Source organism: Melitaea cinxia, chromosome 15 (genome assembly GCF_905220565.1).
Source record: "Melitaea cinxia chromosome 15, ilMelCinx1.1, whole genome shotgun sequence".
Lineage (NCBI taxonomy): Eukaryota > Metazoa > Arthropoda > Insecta > Lepidoptera > Nymphalidae > Melitaea > Melitaea cinxia.
This window is the reverse complement of record NC_059408.1, coordinates 11,733,886-11,752,031: the sequence shown is the minus strand read 5'-3', so window position 1 is coordinate 11,752,031 and position 18,146 is coordinate 11,733,886. Positions and strand designations below refer to the sequence as shown.

The window sequence follows — 18,146 nt, the reverse complement described above, 5'->3', positions numbered from 1 at the left end:
CAGCGATGAAAGAATGTTAAATGAATGTCGAAGGACGAAGAGCACCCGGCAGGCAAAAAAAGCGATCGATGGATTGTGTGAGTGAGGACATGAGAAAAAAAGGAGTAAGCGCTGAAGTGACGATTAATAGAGAGGAATGGAACAAGAAAACATGCTGTGCCGACCCTACTATAAGTGGGATAAAAGCAGGGAGATGTTGAATAGCGATGAAGAGATAAAAAACAAAGATTGTGTGTCTGTTTCGATACGCGGCTGAAGTTATCTCCTTAAGACCAATTACCGTGCAATTTAAATATTACAATGTTCCATTTAATGAATTAAATTATAATTAATTAGAACAATAAAACTCGAAATATAAAAAATAAATTGATGCTTGCTATTCGTATCGATAAAGTAAATGCTGGTATAGTATTATAGATAATTATATCACGCGGAAACAGTAAAAACTGCTGCGAAACAGCTGTGCTTTTGTGAAATTATTCAAAGCTTTCATGTGTACATATAACGCAAGACATAAGAATGACATAAATGAAGAGAAACTCTTAAAGAAAAATAGTTTTCTAGTTTTGAATTCGTTCTAAAATATGCGTAGTTAAAACTAGAAAGTATTACTTGGTATTAATTATTACTATAAGATTACATAATAGTATCTCATAATTGTTATTGACCAATTATTTTTCCATTGAATAGGAATAAGCTGCTGCGTAGTTTTTATCTTTTCGGTATTGACATTTAAAACTTAATTAATTTACTTAAGGTATTGTATATTTTTACACAGTTAAATGCAATTTTATACGAGTATATTTATATTTGAGATCAAACCTGCAAACATCGTTCAAGTTCATTACAAGTACATCTGTAGGCTTGTACGACACAATTTGTGTCAATGTGTTTTAGATCTTCGACCACTTCACACAAGTTACGACTACAGTTCGTACACTGAGTATCAGTAGCTTCATATAAACGTAACCTGAAATCACAATATCATCAGATTACTTCAAATTAAACCTGTCAGATAATCTTAAAATTGTTTTATTTCCTATCTAGCTGCTTCGTAGTTTAAATAATCGGTGTTCTTAAAAAAATACTAAGTTTATTATTCTATAAAAACGTTCTACTGAGTCAGAAACTTATAAAATATGACAGGAAATTGATTCAACCGTTTTTGAGTTTTGCAACACATAGCAAACACGTTTAGCGATTTATTTTTATTTGTATGCATAGAATATAGATAAACGGAACATACCGCTTCACGCTTAGCAAACGCAAAACAAAAAAAAAAAAATGTTATAATCAAAACAATGTTCATGTTCACATTCTTTCACTTCCATAATTAAAAGAATTTGCGATTCATAACATGAATGGTAGGAATGGGGACACGAGCAAACGTTTGAATTATTCGAAAGCACAGATAGAAACAAAGAACGGAACAATGTGATCAGTTTCCTGGCTGTAAAGCTCGCAATAAACAGCATCGGTCACGATTCATCTCGTAAAATCCAGACTCATTTTATTACATGCTCTGAATGATTCGTATAATGGCATGTCTAAGGTTGCTGTGAAAGTTTGATGTGTACCTATTTCGGATGCCCCAGTCAGTTCACGTACAATGAATTCGATTTTTTTACGTGTGTGCTACTGTCTACAGGGAAATATCGAAACTTTGGCTCTTGCAGTTACCAAAACACTCAAAAGCTTATGTTACGTTGATTGTTATTTATTGTACTAAAATTTAAAACTCTGTTAATTTAACGCAATACGACCTTATTTTTTATTAAAAAGATAAGTGAGTTACTTTGTCACTGTTTCACTCTGGATTGGCGATCTACCTCTTAGAACTACTTTTAAAATATGCATGTGCTTTTTATTGCCGATTATAAAGTTTTTTTTTTTAAACTTTTTAAATTTGGATGTTTTGACCACTCTTGCCTTTCGATAAATCCGTGTGTTTTGTCTACTAAACCAAGTTGGATCTCATGTTTTTGTTTTTATTTCTATTAAATATGTAAGCGGAGAGAGACAGCGTTTAAACATCTTAGATGGATATAAACGATATAGTTTTTCAACTTAAACGTTTGCATTCAGGTGAAGTACCTACTTTTCGATCTTTTGTCGTTGATTCTAGAGCTTAAGTACGCTTTCAGGCTAAAACGCCCATAGAATTTTAAATAAAAAAGGCAATTTGTGATATTTCATTCCTTACTCATTTTAGAATCTTAAAAAATAAATGGAACATTAAAACGCACTAATGTCTTTTGCGAGAATCTATTTCTTTTTTTAAATGAGTTTTATAAATAAATCAAACACACGTACTTAATGGTATTTTTCACCTGAACACATAACTCCAGTAAATGTCATCAGTATACCCATTTACAATTTATTTTTCAAACAATTCTTCGTATAGCAATGCTCTATTTTTAAGGTTCAATGACCATGCATTGAGGACAATGTTCTTTAATTTGTGTACGATGTTCATTTAATTTCATTATTTATGTATAAAAATAATTAAAACTGTTATTACGACTGATAAAGGTTTTTACCTTTAGTAACATTTGACAATACTAGTATTTAAGTGCAAAGTAATAAGTATTAGTTAATACAAAAACAGTAGATTATAATGTAATGTAGTACTATGAAAAATCTTACATAAAACTACTCAAAAGTTCAATTTTATCTCAACATTTCTTGTACAAAAGGAATTACCAAACAAGGAAAACTAATACCGAGAGACACGCTTCTTCTCAACAATGATTTATACACAGAAATACTTTCGATATTGTATTTTATAGCTCTTAGTGGAATACAAAACTGGAGTATAATAGATGAAAACGTCACAGAAGTCAAATCAAAACTTGTTTCATTACAAAAGTTATAAAATTCAATCTTTTGGAGTAAAATTTAGTCAGATAAATCGTGCTTTTGTTTTTATAACTTTTCAGCGGTTGTGTCTGCGCTATTTTTATTTAGTAGTATTTAAGATCCAATTAAGGATTTTATGTGTAAGTAAATGTACAACTATAAAGATGAATATATACCATAAATAGTTTGGTCAAAGAAATGTTTAAAAAACCCAAAATTTAGCGAGAGATTTTCGGCACTACTTTCTCGTACGTTCAATCCTTAAAGGTCTAATTACTCATATGGTTCATGAAATGTGAAGTATGTTAAAAATTAGTGCACTCATTTTACTTTTTATTTAATCTATGTCAGTAATAACAAACTAAATGTAAAGATGTTTTTTGTTTATTGATTAAATTTTATCAAAAGTTAATTAATTAAATTAAATCAATATATTAGCTAGTAATATTATAAATGTATATGTACGTTGTTTTTACGCTTTCATGCAAAAACTACTTAGCCGATCACCATGAAATTTTGTACACATATTCTTGGAGGTATTAGAAGTAACAAAAAGTAGATGGTTTTTATTCAAAAAAATAAAAAAAAATTAATGCGCGCGAAGCCGTGGCTAGTATATAATATTTCATTAGATCGTCTGTTTATTGAAACGATTACAGGCTTTTAAAATCGCTATGACTCATAGTTGTGGAACTGTAATCATAAATGTCATCAACATGTCAATACTAGATAAGCTAGTATAAATACTAGCCCGACTATTTTTTCGACTAGCCTGTTGACGTAGTTTGTTGTGGCCCTGCTTTCTGCTGCGGGGGTTTTTGGTTCGATTTGCAGCTAGAGTATGGGTATTATATTTGTATTTATGTATTATTTCTATGTATATTTAGAAAAATATTTAACGGTCATCTATTACCTATAAAATATGCATTTTTAAGTTGCTTACCGCAGGAACAAATGACCGTGTGAGTAGAAGATAATTTATACGCAAGTAAATTCGTAAGGTTCGTCTAGTAAAACTTGAATTTAGCGATAAAAAATATGATATCATAAGATTTATCGCAACTCATCCCCCATTTCCCTGAACTCCGATTTTCGTAGCACTCATGTGAATAAATATCATAATTTAAACTCGTGTTGTGATGGAAAGACGAACAGTCCCTGAGGGGCCGACCGTTGCGGGCCGTTTCGAATGACGTCATGATTCGCTCCAAACGAACTACGAAGAGATATTCGTTTATTTAGGTCATACACGTCTCAGATAAAAGTGCTAATTACGCGAATGAAAAAATATTTTTAATTACATGCTGTAAAGTTCTGAAGAATTGAATATTTAAATATAAAATGTTAGGATTTACCAGTCTCTGGTTACAATTTCTATTTGAAATTTCTAAGAAGTGTCGTAACTTTTAGTTCTACATAATATGTTTCAGTTAGAATCGATTCGAAAAGAACTATAATTCAGATATGAAGTCATTTATACATGTTTTCATATTGTTCTAATAGTCTAGCTGGATTTGTAAGTGAAGAACAATTAGGGTCATTGCGCCTGTTCGCGTCCACCGCCCAATTCGCGTCCATTTTACGGATCTCACTTTGAAAAGTCTGGAAATTAAGTATACTAAGACACCAATAAGTCGAAAACTAATTACCGGCTAATACCTCAATGTATAAGAGGCACGTACGCATAGACAAAAGTTCCGTGCGTCCAAGCAATCCTGGGTAAAAAAAATAGTTAGTTAGGGCTGTTCAACAAGAGAGCGCGAAGGCACGGATTAGTGAGAAGAAAATAGTGGGCAGTGGTTCGTTTGAAGGTGAGTCTTTTATTGTTTTATGTTTATTTTGGATACATAGCTGTTTCTAGGCGTTGGTTATGATAAAAGGAATTATAATAATTATGAATTTGCTTATTTTTTTTATACTTAATAGTTAAAATAAGGTGGACGCGAACTGCTACACCGAATTTATAAAACTTCCACTTTGCGTCCGCAATGGACGCAAACTATACCTAAAGGGATTAATAAGAAAACTAAATCGCGTCCATTTTTTAAATTAATTCTATAAGTTTAATACATAAAACTAAAAGTTTAATACCTATTCTACTTTGAATGAAATAAGTAATTTCTTTCTTATTTTTTTCTGTTTAAGATGAGTTCTTTGCAGATAAGAAAGAAGAAGGAAAAAAGAACATACACAAAGGAATATTTAAGGGAAGATTTGCATGACATCCAAGAGAAGAAGAAATCAGTAAGACAAGCACCTATGCAAAAAATATGCTATTACGATATTGGATAAAATCAGTGGGGGCAGACCAAGAGAGTACAAAACTTATCTACACAAATAAATAAAATTAGAGTGTCTGTTTGTAATATTAAAGTAACACCTTTTTACTAAATGTATATTGATTTATACACGGTACATATACCAAAATAAGCAATCTCTTTACTGTATGATGCCCTAATAAGAAGTCAGCTTGAGTATAATGCGGTAGTATGGTCTACACATGAAGTCAAATACAGTCTCATACTGGAACGTGTTCAAAATAAATTCACCAGGTTTCTTTACCATAGGCTTTATTGCGTGTATCCCTTGTATCTCATGATGTATCCAACATTGTTTGTATTGGGCATGGTTGGATACAACAAGTTGGAGACTAGGAGAGAGCTGGCTCTGGCAACTTATATTTTAAAATTATTTCGCGTTATTGTCAATAATCCAGGGGTACTGCAGTGGATAGGTTTGGGCGTACCCGATAGGTATCATCTACAACGAAGACAGCGACCGAGCTTATTTGCAGTACCCCACGGCAGAACCGAGCTAGTGCGCAACGGCCCCCTTGCTCGTTCAGTCAGAACGCTAAACTTGGTGGCTGACACACTAGACCTTTTTCCTTATTCGTGGAGTGAATTCGCAAAAGTCACTTTGTATATAATATGTTATGAGAATTGAATTTAATATTTTTATATTTATTATTGTTTTGTTTTTAGTATTATGTTCAAGTCAGCCAATTCTTTTTTAATTATAGTTTAACATTTTTTTCCTTTCGCTTTTTGTCTCCTTTACTATGTCTAATGAATTGGGTTATGCCTGTAATATTAGATGTAAGAAAATAAAATAAATAAATAAATAAAAACATTTTTAGAATTTTTGTCTGTCTGTCTGTCTGTTTGCTCCGGCTAATTACTGAGACGACTGGACTGATTTTGACGTTACCATCTAGATAGCCAATGAAATAAGGAGTAAATTAGGCTACTTTTATTTTAGAAATTTATTTATTTTGTAATTCTACGAACAGAACAATATTTTTTTATCATAATTATAATTATAATTACACGCGAATGAAGTCGCGAGCACAGCTAGTATCAAATAAAACCAAGTAACGAAGAAGAAAACAGCGGTATTATTAATATTTAATGCGAATGGAGATATGTGTGCACCTCGTATTTTGTTTCCATAATTATTATTAATCAAGGCTGTGCTTACGGCATCAAAGAATATAAACACCCCCTCTCTTCCCGTGGGTGTCGTAAGAGGCGACTAAGTTCCTGTACTACCTCGGAACTTAAAAAGCCGACCGATGGCGGGATATCCATCCAACTGCTGGCTTTGAAATACACAGGACGAAGACGGGCAGCAGCGTCTTCGGTACGACAATGCCAGGCCTGCGGTCACCAACCCGTCTGCCCAGCGTAGTGACTATGGGCAAAACACAGGAGTGAACTTGTTCCTATGTTCAGTAGTCGACTGCGAAAGGCTGCTGTGATTGTAATTGCAGGCTGATCTTTAGCTTGCTTACATTCCTTTAAAATTCACAGAACAGATAATTGTTGAATTTTAAAAGTGGAATTACTATTTACTGACTACATAGGTACCTAATTTGTTTTTTAATTTTAAGTTCTATCAATGTTTAGAAGAGTAAATAGGTGTATTATTTTCTTTATAGTGATTTATTAATGTTAATATGTTGATTTTTAAATAACAATAATTCTTCAATAAATAAATTATTAAAATCGAATGTCTCTTTACATTATTATAAAAATATCACCTTTTTATTCCTTTTCTAAGCTGGTGGACGCGAAGTGGTCCAGCGGGTGGACGCAAATTGGATTTTATGGACGCAAACTGGGTAAATCACCTAATTCTGACGTTTGTATTTAAATAAAATAATAACAAGATGTTTCGAACAAAACTGAAAATTAATCTTTAAATAGACTATATAATGAACACAGTAAATAAATTTTTCATAGAAATTAGTGCGGGAACATTTTTATTTTCTTTTTCAAACTTGCCAACTGCACTAAGTGGACGCGAACAGGCGCAATGACTCTATTATTATCATTTCCTCTGTTGTGTGAATGTCATAGTATAAATGCTATCTACTAAAATAGCGCATATTAAGGCGACATTTGATATATTATGTAACAACTACAAAATAAGTTCGTTTTATTTTATGTAACATTTTTTGGCACGAATTTTAACATTTACATCAAATCATAAATCAAAAAATATATCACCATGTACCTAATGGTTGCAGTCATTTGTACGAGGGTAAGCTACACATCAAATGCGTTTAATTTGGTGATGAAGAAGAGGTTATTTTCTAAGTTTATCCTTTGTTTAATTCTCATGTTTTAATAGTGAAATTGGAAGTTACGAGGTATCTCAATATAGAGTTTTTCCAATACGTTTTTGTCCGATAAAGCCTTAAAAAAATTAACATTGTTTTAATTTTTGCTTGTGTTAGTCCAAACATGTTTATATTTGTCAGATTGTGCAATTAATATCCATAGCCTGGAAACTTTGCCTAGGCTGCTGTAAGAAGTTTTTGTTAGTATGTACGTAGCACTAAAATAAATGACTTACTTCTTTATACAGGGGCACTGTTTAAGCAATAAAGCAATGTACTGCCCTAAGTTTGTGTCGGCCCCAAGTATCGAAACATGGACCCCTGGCCTAGGAGGTGGTAGCGATAGAACCTTTTTAGCGGGAACTGGCAACGCCTTCGGCTTAGGTACTTCCATCTCTTTGCACACATTTTCCTTGCATTGGAGACGACGAAATGGTGCTGTTATAATATTATCATTATTGAGACTAATAAACATATCTTGAACTTGTTTAATAGCAATGATGACAATAGCTTTAATCTTATTGTATATGTATATTATAGATAAGCAGTTGTTATTATAATTACGGAGTAGGATAAAAGAATGGAAGATGAGCGAACAAAACAATTTCAGGTAAGGCTTTAGATTAAGAACCGTCGAATCACCTAAGCTCAAAATTTGACGGTTTATCGGCATAATTTCGTTCCAAAAAAGAAAATAACCCTAACCTATCTAACTTCCAGATGACGTTTCTTAATCTAAAGCCTGGCCACAATTTCATGTTAAGTATTTTGTAAGAACTAGTACTTACTTCCAAAATTAGTACCCCCTTCAATGATTTTTAGTTTAATTTTATGCAAAATTCCTTGTTTTTTCTTTTTATGTCTCTCGCAAGGTTGAGGGCACACAGGGTCTACATCGGGAGGAATGTCTACAAATGCTCTTCTGCAATCATCGTCTCTCTTAGCGTATCCACGAAGAGATATATGTTTACCAATGCCATTCGTTATTATTCTTGAGAAATTTAATCCATTGTCCCAACCTACTTTTGACTTTAAAAATATGTTTAGTGAATTCATTTTATTTTCAAGTTTTAAAATTTAGTAATGCGCTCCAAATACTTTTTAAAACTTTTAGATTAATTTAGGCTATTAAGTTTGACTATCTACTTTTGATTTGTATTATAATTTGTCAAACAAGTATTTTTATTGAAAGATTGTGTCGTTGATTTTTAATTCTAAGAAGTTTTTATGAAGTCTGTCAGCTCTAGTGTGTTTCTCAAGTACATTAATATTATGTCCTAGCATGTTGTGTAACATGTTACAGGAAAAAGAGTCTTTACGAGTACGTTGTCTATGAGAACAATTTTAATAAGTAAATATGTTTGTTATATTGATTTTCTTAAAAATACAATAGCACCAGCATCAAAATGATATCTAATTGTCGTTTTTATACACAAGTTTGTAGATTCGTAAAAAATTTAGATGACGTCAAGTGGATCGAATGTATGGTAAACATTTCTAGGAAAGAATGCTAGGAAAATGCAGAATAATAGCACAATAATATAGAGTGAAAAGGCAGTTAATAAATCTTGATATGTTTGTTCGTTAATGAATGTAAAGTCGTTTCATTGGCTTCCGATATATTTATAGAAAAACAAACAATCGAGAGGGAAAGCGAGGGCGGGCAACGTTCTACCTTGGCACTGCCGTATTTATAGGATATTCTCTATGTTAGATGTATTCTGAAATAATATTTTTAGCACTGAAATGAAATGAAATAAAAATATTTATTTCGCCATAAAGTGATACACACACTTAATGAAATTCAAAAATAATGTCATTTACAAAAAAAAAAAAAACTCAACAATTACAAAAGAAAGTTTTAGGGTAGCAAAAATATCAAGCAATAAAATAAAAATTTACATCTTAATATTAGTTACATTACAAACTTAGTTAGGTTTTTTTAGGTAGTAGGTATAAGCAACCTTAATTTAGTCAAAAATAAATTATAAAAAAACGCCAAGTATCACGTGTTCTTAAGGTCGACAAATTGATACCTTTGTATTCAGCTAATAGCCGGCTGATATAGATAAGTTTTTTTTATAATGGTACACGTTCTAATATAGGTATATAAATATAAATTACACCTAGGCTTGAGGTGAATCAAACCCACGCTACCACGCTTGGGTCAGAAAAAAAGGGTCCCTACAAACTGCGCCCCCGGGGCAAGAAGTGATTATAAAATTTCAGATAGTTTTATGACATGTAATGATATCCAATATTTTTTATACATCGGTTTTGTACGTAGGTTTATAAAAATTTCTATATAATAACATTTCTTATTAACATTTACGATTTCTTTACTTAAATTATAATAGTGCATTTTTATGTTATGCGTATTTAAATTTAAAAAAAGGAATAACAGACAAACCACGTTTGTAATTACAATATACGAAGATTAAACGTGCATGCTTCTACTTTTATTCCACACACACACACATATACAAAAGAAACAAGCAAGTAATTTGCAAAAAACACCCCTTTTATTTATATGTATGTCAACGTTGATTAAAGGCTTCTTTCTGAAATTTCGGCTTGGTTACTTCAGTGATGTTTCAATTCGAGAAATTGTACCTATTTACGCATTGAAAGGCTGACAACTCTCTACATGCTCAAAGTATAGGTACAAAAATAAAGTGCTTCTATTTTCTGATGCAAAGAGTAATGGATATTGAATCTGCATTAATCCGTAACAGTTTCACTTTATTTTTTAAACTAGCTGTGCCTGCGACTTCTTCCGCGTGGAATTTAACAAAATAATTACTATTCAGTTTGCAGAGTTATCAAAAAAATCTAAAATAAAAGTAGCCTAAGTTACTCCTTATAACATCAGCTATCTGCCAGAAAAATTCCCGTCATAATCGGTCCAGCCGTTTTGGAGATTAGCAAGAACAAACAGACAGACAGACAGACAAAAATTATAAAAAAATGTTATTTTGGTATATGTACCGTGTATACATACATATGAATTTAGTTAAATAAAGAGGTTATTTTAATATTACAAAAAGATAATCCAATTTTATTTATTTGTAAAGATAAACATCCTCTTTAAATATAACTACATTTTCTATGCTAAACTGTACTATACATTTCAAATTTTGAAATGATCGATAACAGAACTATTCAGTTTGTCAAACAGTTTATACTGGAAATAAAAAAAATAGTTGTGCTTAAATGAATTGCTCAGTTGCAATCATAATTAAAAATAGTTTTAGCTTTGGACGCATATTTTTGTTATTTAAAGAATAATAAACTTGATACTCAAATGATATACAGACAAAGTTTCCTTTCTAGTTCCTTCCGTTCACAAAGTTTCATGGTGCCTATTTCTGAAAATAAAATAGTTTATTTTATAAACAATTTCTACGTTTGTTAATAAATAAATTTAAAGTTTGTATTACAAAAGTCATTAAATCAGCCAAAGCATCCATATACGAGTAAATATGCGTTAAAAGTAAAGTATAACTATACGAGTATGAACTACATGCCGGTTTGCTAAGTAGATTGTCACTGTAGAATGAATGTTTAAAAGTGCCTTTTGATTTGATTAAAAACAAAGCTTACTGATATAGAATATTAGGTATAAACTTGATTTTTCAATTTCCATTTCATCAATATTAATAAATTAAACAAACTAAAAATAACAAACATTTATTTTTATGTAGTATCAAAATATATTCCTTAAAACATTTTTTAAATCTATATCAATATTATAAAAATTCTTTTTTGTTTGGTTAAAGGCAAATCAGGAATTGCTGGTCCGAATTGAAAAAATATTTTTGTGTTGGATAGTCCAGTCATCGAGGTACGTTATATAAAATCACGCTACGACCTACCTACCATATAGGTATTTAGATTAATAAGAAATTGTATTCATAAGAAATGTTACGAATACGGCGATAAATATTCTTTTCTCGAGAGCTTCTGTTGCGTGCACTACTTAAACGGTTAAAGCTACCCAAAAATTATGTATGATGGAATTGATCATCGTTAACAGTTTTAAAAAAAGAGTCCACGACAGCATGTGACTACCTTCTAAGGTTAAATCATTAGAACCTTTTTTATGGTAATCAAGTTTGTTTTCAAAAAATGCATTATTTGCGAAGGTGGTTTCATAGAATCATGTCTATACAAATCCTTATCCAAATAAATTCAACATTCATCACAAGCATTTCTTTTTAACACAAATGTCCAAAATTGTCGTTTAGATAATTCGATTTTAATGAATATTCTAGAAGGTATCATAGTTTTATAATATGTCGCCGAGATACACATTAATGGTTTAAAAATATTTAGTACGTTTTTTCGTCAAATTATCGCGACAGTAGTGACATAAAGCAGAGATCATTTCGCTTGCTACAATGAACAAGCGCTTCTTTACAACTATATTTCTTCCTATGCACTATGCAAAAGTTATGTATCTTTAGGTGATATTTCGCTTTTTCAGAAGAAAAAAGAATATATTTCTCACGACAAAGTTTTAACTGACCTCTCGGAAGCAGTGAAGCCTTTAGTGACAACGTCATAACGAGACGACCAATTACAGTTGAGTGGGTCGACCCACTTTGGCCTAAAGAATATCATTTACATCAATCCTGGGGCGAAAATTTCAAACTTTAAAATTCGGTTGAATGGAATGCGAAAAAAGTCTAGGATTCCCGAAAAAAGTTGCAAATGAAGTACTGCCGTAATCGCTTCGCAGAATGTTCGATTATTTCCTGGAATTCAAAGTACCTATCCTAAGTGTCACCGACTAGCTTGCCAAGTTTACTTAATAGGATGTTGATTCTTTGGACGTTTTTGTTTAAGAAATAGACATTTTATAATATTTTGTTTTTTAACGTTTTCTTCACAAGAAAATGTTCTCAAATATTTTATGGTATTTTTTCATACCCCTGTTAATAAGATAAAAATTAAGGTATTATATTAATTATTTATTATAAAACTACGACAATAAACTATTATTATTAATATATTAAATAATATATAGTAGTATTGCTCAAGCACCAGATAATAATGATAAATTACATTTTTATATTTTGCTTTACACCGATCAATCCCTTTTGGGTAGTTTTTATCCAATGGAATACGGGGAAATCATTTGTGCTCATCTGGCCATTGAAAGACCTTAAGCTAAATGAATTAATTAGGCCAACGAATATTTTAAAATCCCTTTATTTCTTACACAAAGCCACACAAAACGGAATCGCCCTTTATCATTAACGTTTCTGAAATAATAAATTGTTATTAAAGCTCTCCACGGCGATCCGTCTTGTCATCTTGTCAAGAGGCTCTCGCGCGATGAATATCGTAAATCCTTAGAGATAACTTGATAACACGGAAAATTGCGATTGAAGTGTTTTGTTATAACGATAATAACTTAACTGTTTTTAACTCTTTGTAATAATAATCGGTTTAAAATTGTATGAAAGAGAAATTAAAGTTTTATAAATTGATCTCTCTGAAATAATATATATCAGGAGATAGTGATAATAATAATAAATAAATGCATTAATAAATAAAACATTAAATAAATATGTGAATAAATAAAGAATGTTGTATAACTGTTATCATTAAGTGTTATACAATATATGTGTCATGATTATTATATTATTTTACGAGTAGTTCTTCAGCTGTGTTTCACATTTTTTGGTTTCTTATACCCTCACTATTTCTGTTACTGTTCCATTCCGATTATTCTTACTTATCGAGAACTGTAGATAAAATATAGCATAACTTTTAAAACTTTCATAATGTGTATGTAAAAGTACATCACATGGAATTCCATTGATTTTCATCGGGCTTCTCCGTAACGATTAGCAATGACGTGTGCTAACATGACGGCAGCATTACGCAAAGCCCTCTGACGTTTATCAAATAGGGCGTGAAACAGACGTTAATGTCATGAACCTTGATCTTGCACGGATACATATAAGTCGAGTGTCAATCACTCACTTATACAGTAGTAAAAACGTACCCTAGGTAGTAACCTATATAAAGTTACGGAGTCAGATACCTCTGTCTATGTTTTACTTTTCTATATTTTTAGTATTGAAAATTTATGTGAAATCCTTACATTTCCAGTTACGCAACTATCTTGCCTACACTATTACATAAGCCGTAAGGGCTTGATGATGTAACAATTAATCTCAAAAAGTAATGGACTAATTTAATTGTAACTATGGTTGTTCCAAAATCTTATTACATATTCGTAGTTGAGCAACTAGCAGTGTTATCAAGGATGTCTTTTTCGAAAGACTGCTAAACCATTGATTTATCAGTTGATTATCTGGAAATTGGGCCCAGAACGGCATGAGTTCGTGAAACCCCCGTTAGTGGGTTTTTGCGTTTGATCGTAAACCGGTAATGAATATGAAGTTCGGCAAATATTTAAATCCATATAGTTTCAACGCGATCTGCTTTCATTAATACAGCGACAGTTCCCTTTCAGTGCAGTCTTCATTTGTGTACTTGTGTACCTCGACATTCGATTCGTATAAACACGTAGACTTAATATCATAACGTTACTTTTCGGTTTAAAACGGTATTATATAATATATTAATTCGGTAAAATAGTTGATGGGGCATAGGCGTAGTTGTTATAGCAATTGACGCGCGATCAGGTAGGTATGATCCCGCGAAATGACAAATGTTTGTAAAGGTCATACAGATGTTTGATATTGTTAAGGCTTTTGTATAGTGTATTAGTGTGTTTTCGAAACCCCCAAACAGGATATTATATATCCTATAAAGAGTTTACTAAGTGAGAAGTATTTATTTATTTAATTATATTTTAAAAAAAGTAAAATTTATAAGACAACTGCTACTAAAATCTTTCATTGAAATTATACTTGCTTAATATCAAAAACAATCTTATACGAACTTTTAAACCTTATATTGATGTTTACGTTTCATTAATTAGGTAAGTGCTTCTCTTAGGATATTTAACTAAGATACGCGACCTTTTAGCTAATTTATACTTTGATCGTTCGAGTAGCGTCTGACGACACTTCAACGCTGAGATGCGGTAACCATTCTTTGACAATATTAATTACGTTTTAATGTTTACTAAACAATCGTCGATGAATAAGTGTATTGAAAACAAATTATGATTTTATCATAAATTAATTCTATTCTCGATTCGCCGATGAAAAGGTTAATTTGCTGTTTATTCTTGAACAACATTTAAAAAAAGGAAACGTTGATAGTTTCTTTATTTTTGTCATTATAATAGTAAAGAAATCGGTTGGATTAAATAAAGTATTTCTTAAGTAACCTGTTTAAGAAATAGGTCTGAACAATATAAATAGAAATCAGGATTTTGTTTTACACCCACAGTTGTTTGAAGATTTGCAACTTAACTCCTGTGTTTTAGGTAACAGCTGACTAATACTAAACTAACTGACATTTTCATGCTTCCCCAAACCACAATAGTAAAGCTGAAAGAACCATCAATAGTCTACGAATCGAGGGTTTTCGAGGTAGGAATTTTCTACGTGACATTGGCAAAATCATCAGTGCTCATTTGGCACTATTCAAAGAAAGTCATTAACCCTGAAGAAGAATATAAAAAAAATAGAATATTTGAAGTCGATCTAGTATTACATTTACTATTTACGATTTTTATACATAATTGATTTCCTGCAATAAAACATTACATGTAACATTTTATTAGTAAATATTGACCACATTTTTCAAGAGAAGCTTGAGTCATGGAAGGCCACACACCACATCGCGTGCGAGGACGCGCCCTATTGTATGTACGCAAAAATGGTCATTATTTTGCTTGATTTGCTAACACCTTACGGTTCATACAGCTAACACTTTAGTACAATGGTTATAAGGCCTTGAGGCTTTAATGAATAGGTTTAGGATACTACTAGGTGCATATTTTGTGTTTGGTGTTTAGTGATGCCAATTTATTGACTATACAACTGATTCTGCCTGTATTTTTATCGTAACATTTTATCTATCTGTTGTTTATATAACTTTTTGTAAGCGAGCAGTTATTTTATTTTCTATTTTTTTTTGTTGTTTTTGTAAAGATTTGCATGAATTGTTTTGAATGTTGATACTTAACCTTAATAAATGAAAATAATTTTAAATTATTTTATATGATACAAAGTGAAGTTTTCTTGTACAAATCTATTGTGCGTTTCCTGGTTCACTAGAACTACTCATATCATGCTCCAGTGTATCAGGCATTCTATGAGTATCATACATGTTTCCCAAACTATACCGTGTCCGCATGGTCAGTTCAAGGCTTCATAAGACATTATTTTTAGCATTTTACTAACGAAACAAATGGCTAATATCCGTGTAATCAGATCAAGGTCGATTTTAGGTATAAAAAGTCTTTATTACCTATAGTTGTAGTTCACTGGACATTGTATTTATATTAAATAAATTTAATATTTTTAGTTATTTACACTGCTATATAACAAAGCTAAATACTTTATAAACAAAGCTTAAAGCAATTATATTTCTTTGTATTAATAATACGGATGACGCCATTAGGTATTAATAAATATAAATTCGAAATTCAATGAAAACAATTCAATGAAACTGTTCCATCCTCTATAAATAGACGATATTTATTTAAAAAGTTTCAAATACTTGGTATAATTTGAACATTTTAATGCAAAAATTTTAATATCGCAGTCAGACAGTACAGTCAATAGCAGAGGTACTTACGATTTTAGTGTTGAGGTGCATAAGCTCGCGCTCGGTGACGCGGCGCCGCGCGGTCTCCATTTGCTGCTGTCGGTATTGGTTATACTTGTACAGCAAGTACATTCCGGGCAGAGCGAGCACCACGAAAGGGCGCATCAAGCTGGACGATGACGAAGCGCGCTGCGGCATTTTATTAACATTTCTCTAATTTTAAATCGCAACACTTTTTCTCTCGACACTACTCGATGAGATAATCTTCAATTTACGTAATTGAATTTTCGCGGTGCGGACCTTTGAGATCATTTTGCACAGTTTATTTTGATGTTATCCTACTTTTTAATGGAAGATACTGTTACAAAAATAACTATAAACTATTTCAGCACTTTCTACAGCGTCTATTTTAATGGGGTTTCTAGTTTATATTATTGCTTCAGTAATAGACCTTATTTACATAGCTCTTCATATTATTACGCTTCAATCTGAAACAACAGAGAAAAATATTACTGCATAATATTGCTTTTATGTAGCATTTTGTATATGTAGTAGTCGTTGTCGTAGTACATTACAATCTTAAATCTTACATGGTATTACAGTCTATAGTTATACTATTAACCTCACTCACTCACTCACTTTAGCCTATCGCAGTCCACTGCTGGACATAGGCTTCCATAAGTTCGCGTCAAAAATGTCTTGAACTCATGTATGTTGCCCATAGTCACCACGCTGGGCAGGCGGGTTGATGACCGCAGGGCTGGCTTTGTCGCACCGAAGACGCTGCTGCCTGTCTTCGACCTGTGTATTTCAAAGCCAGCAGTCAGATGCTTATCCCGCCATCGGTCGGCCTTTTAAGTTCCAATTAAAAACCTAAATGTCAAAAAATCTAGTACAGTAACTAGAATAGAAACATAAGTATATCGATTTTCTTTCATTGTCTCTTAGAAGGCTTGAGAAATTGAGGTTAAAACGTCACATTAGTAGGCTTCTAGTTTTAATAGTTAATAGAACAGCGCTAATTTCAATCAAGCCAGCGTCGGCGACGTCGTCGAGTCAATCGATTTAGGCGGTAAATTAGTTTTAAAGAAATTTGCTCTACGAAGGTAATTACTGAACCCAAAATAGAGGTAATGGTACGGGAATGAGTTGATTGATCGCTTCCTCCAGGGAACGTTAATATGTTGACAGCTCATGTACAACGAATATTAAGAATGCATTGGATATAGGCAGGCAATTGGGTAATTGAGTTATCGGTACTGATAAATTGTAACTATAAATAATGAATTTATTTATTATTTATTAACACTTTTGCTGTGTGGCTACGGCACCAAAGAATATAGCCACCCCCTCTCTTCCCGTGGGTGTCGTAAGAGGCGACTAAGGGATAACAAGGTTCCACAACCACCTTAGAACTTAAGAAGCCGACCGATGGCGGGATAGCCATCCAACTGCTGGCTTTGAAATACACAGGCCGAAGACGGGCAGCAGCGTCTTCGGTGCGACAAAGCCAGTACTGCGGTCACCAACCCGCCTGCCCAGCGTGGTGACTATGGCGTTATTTTTGGCGTAAACTTGTGGAGGCCTATGTCCAGCAGTGGATTGTTTAGGCTGTAATGATGATGAATGATGAACACTTTTTACATTCTAATGCAAAAAAAGAAAAGAAAAAAATAAAAGGAAAAAAAAATGTCTCAGATGATAAAATTGGCCTGGCCTTATCGTTAATGATATACGAATAAAAATAATGTTAAGAGAACTTAAGAAATGTTAGAGGTGGAAAATGTAAATGAATTCTTTTAAGTACTATTAACAGAGAAGAGTTTTAGTAAATAGGTTATACGTGTGACTAAGGGCCACTTGCAGCAAAATTACAAAAATCTCGATTTTATTAAAACTAGATTTTACCCTAAACTCGATTTAACTTAAGTCTCATCGAAGTTGCGTTGCTCATAATAAA

At 32.1% G+C, this 18,146-nt stretch overlaps 1 protein-coding gene across 1 annotated transcript in view; it reads right to left on the bottom strand.

The window, feature by feature from the left end:
• Positions 1 to 16,384, bottom strand: part of LOC123660166 (mediator of RNA polymerase II transcription subunit 12) — a 59,862-nt gene extending 43,478 nt beyond the window's left edge. The window contains exon 1 of the mRNA XM_045595268.1: positions 16,217 to 16,384. Within this exon, the coding sequence (XP_045451224.1) occupies positions 16,217 to 16,384 (168 nt within the window). The remainder of the gene's footprint in view (positions 1 to 16,216) is intronic.
• Between the last annotated feature and the right edge of the window lie 1,762 nt (positions 16,385 to 18,146).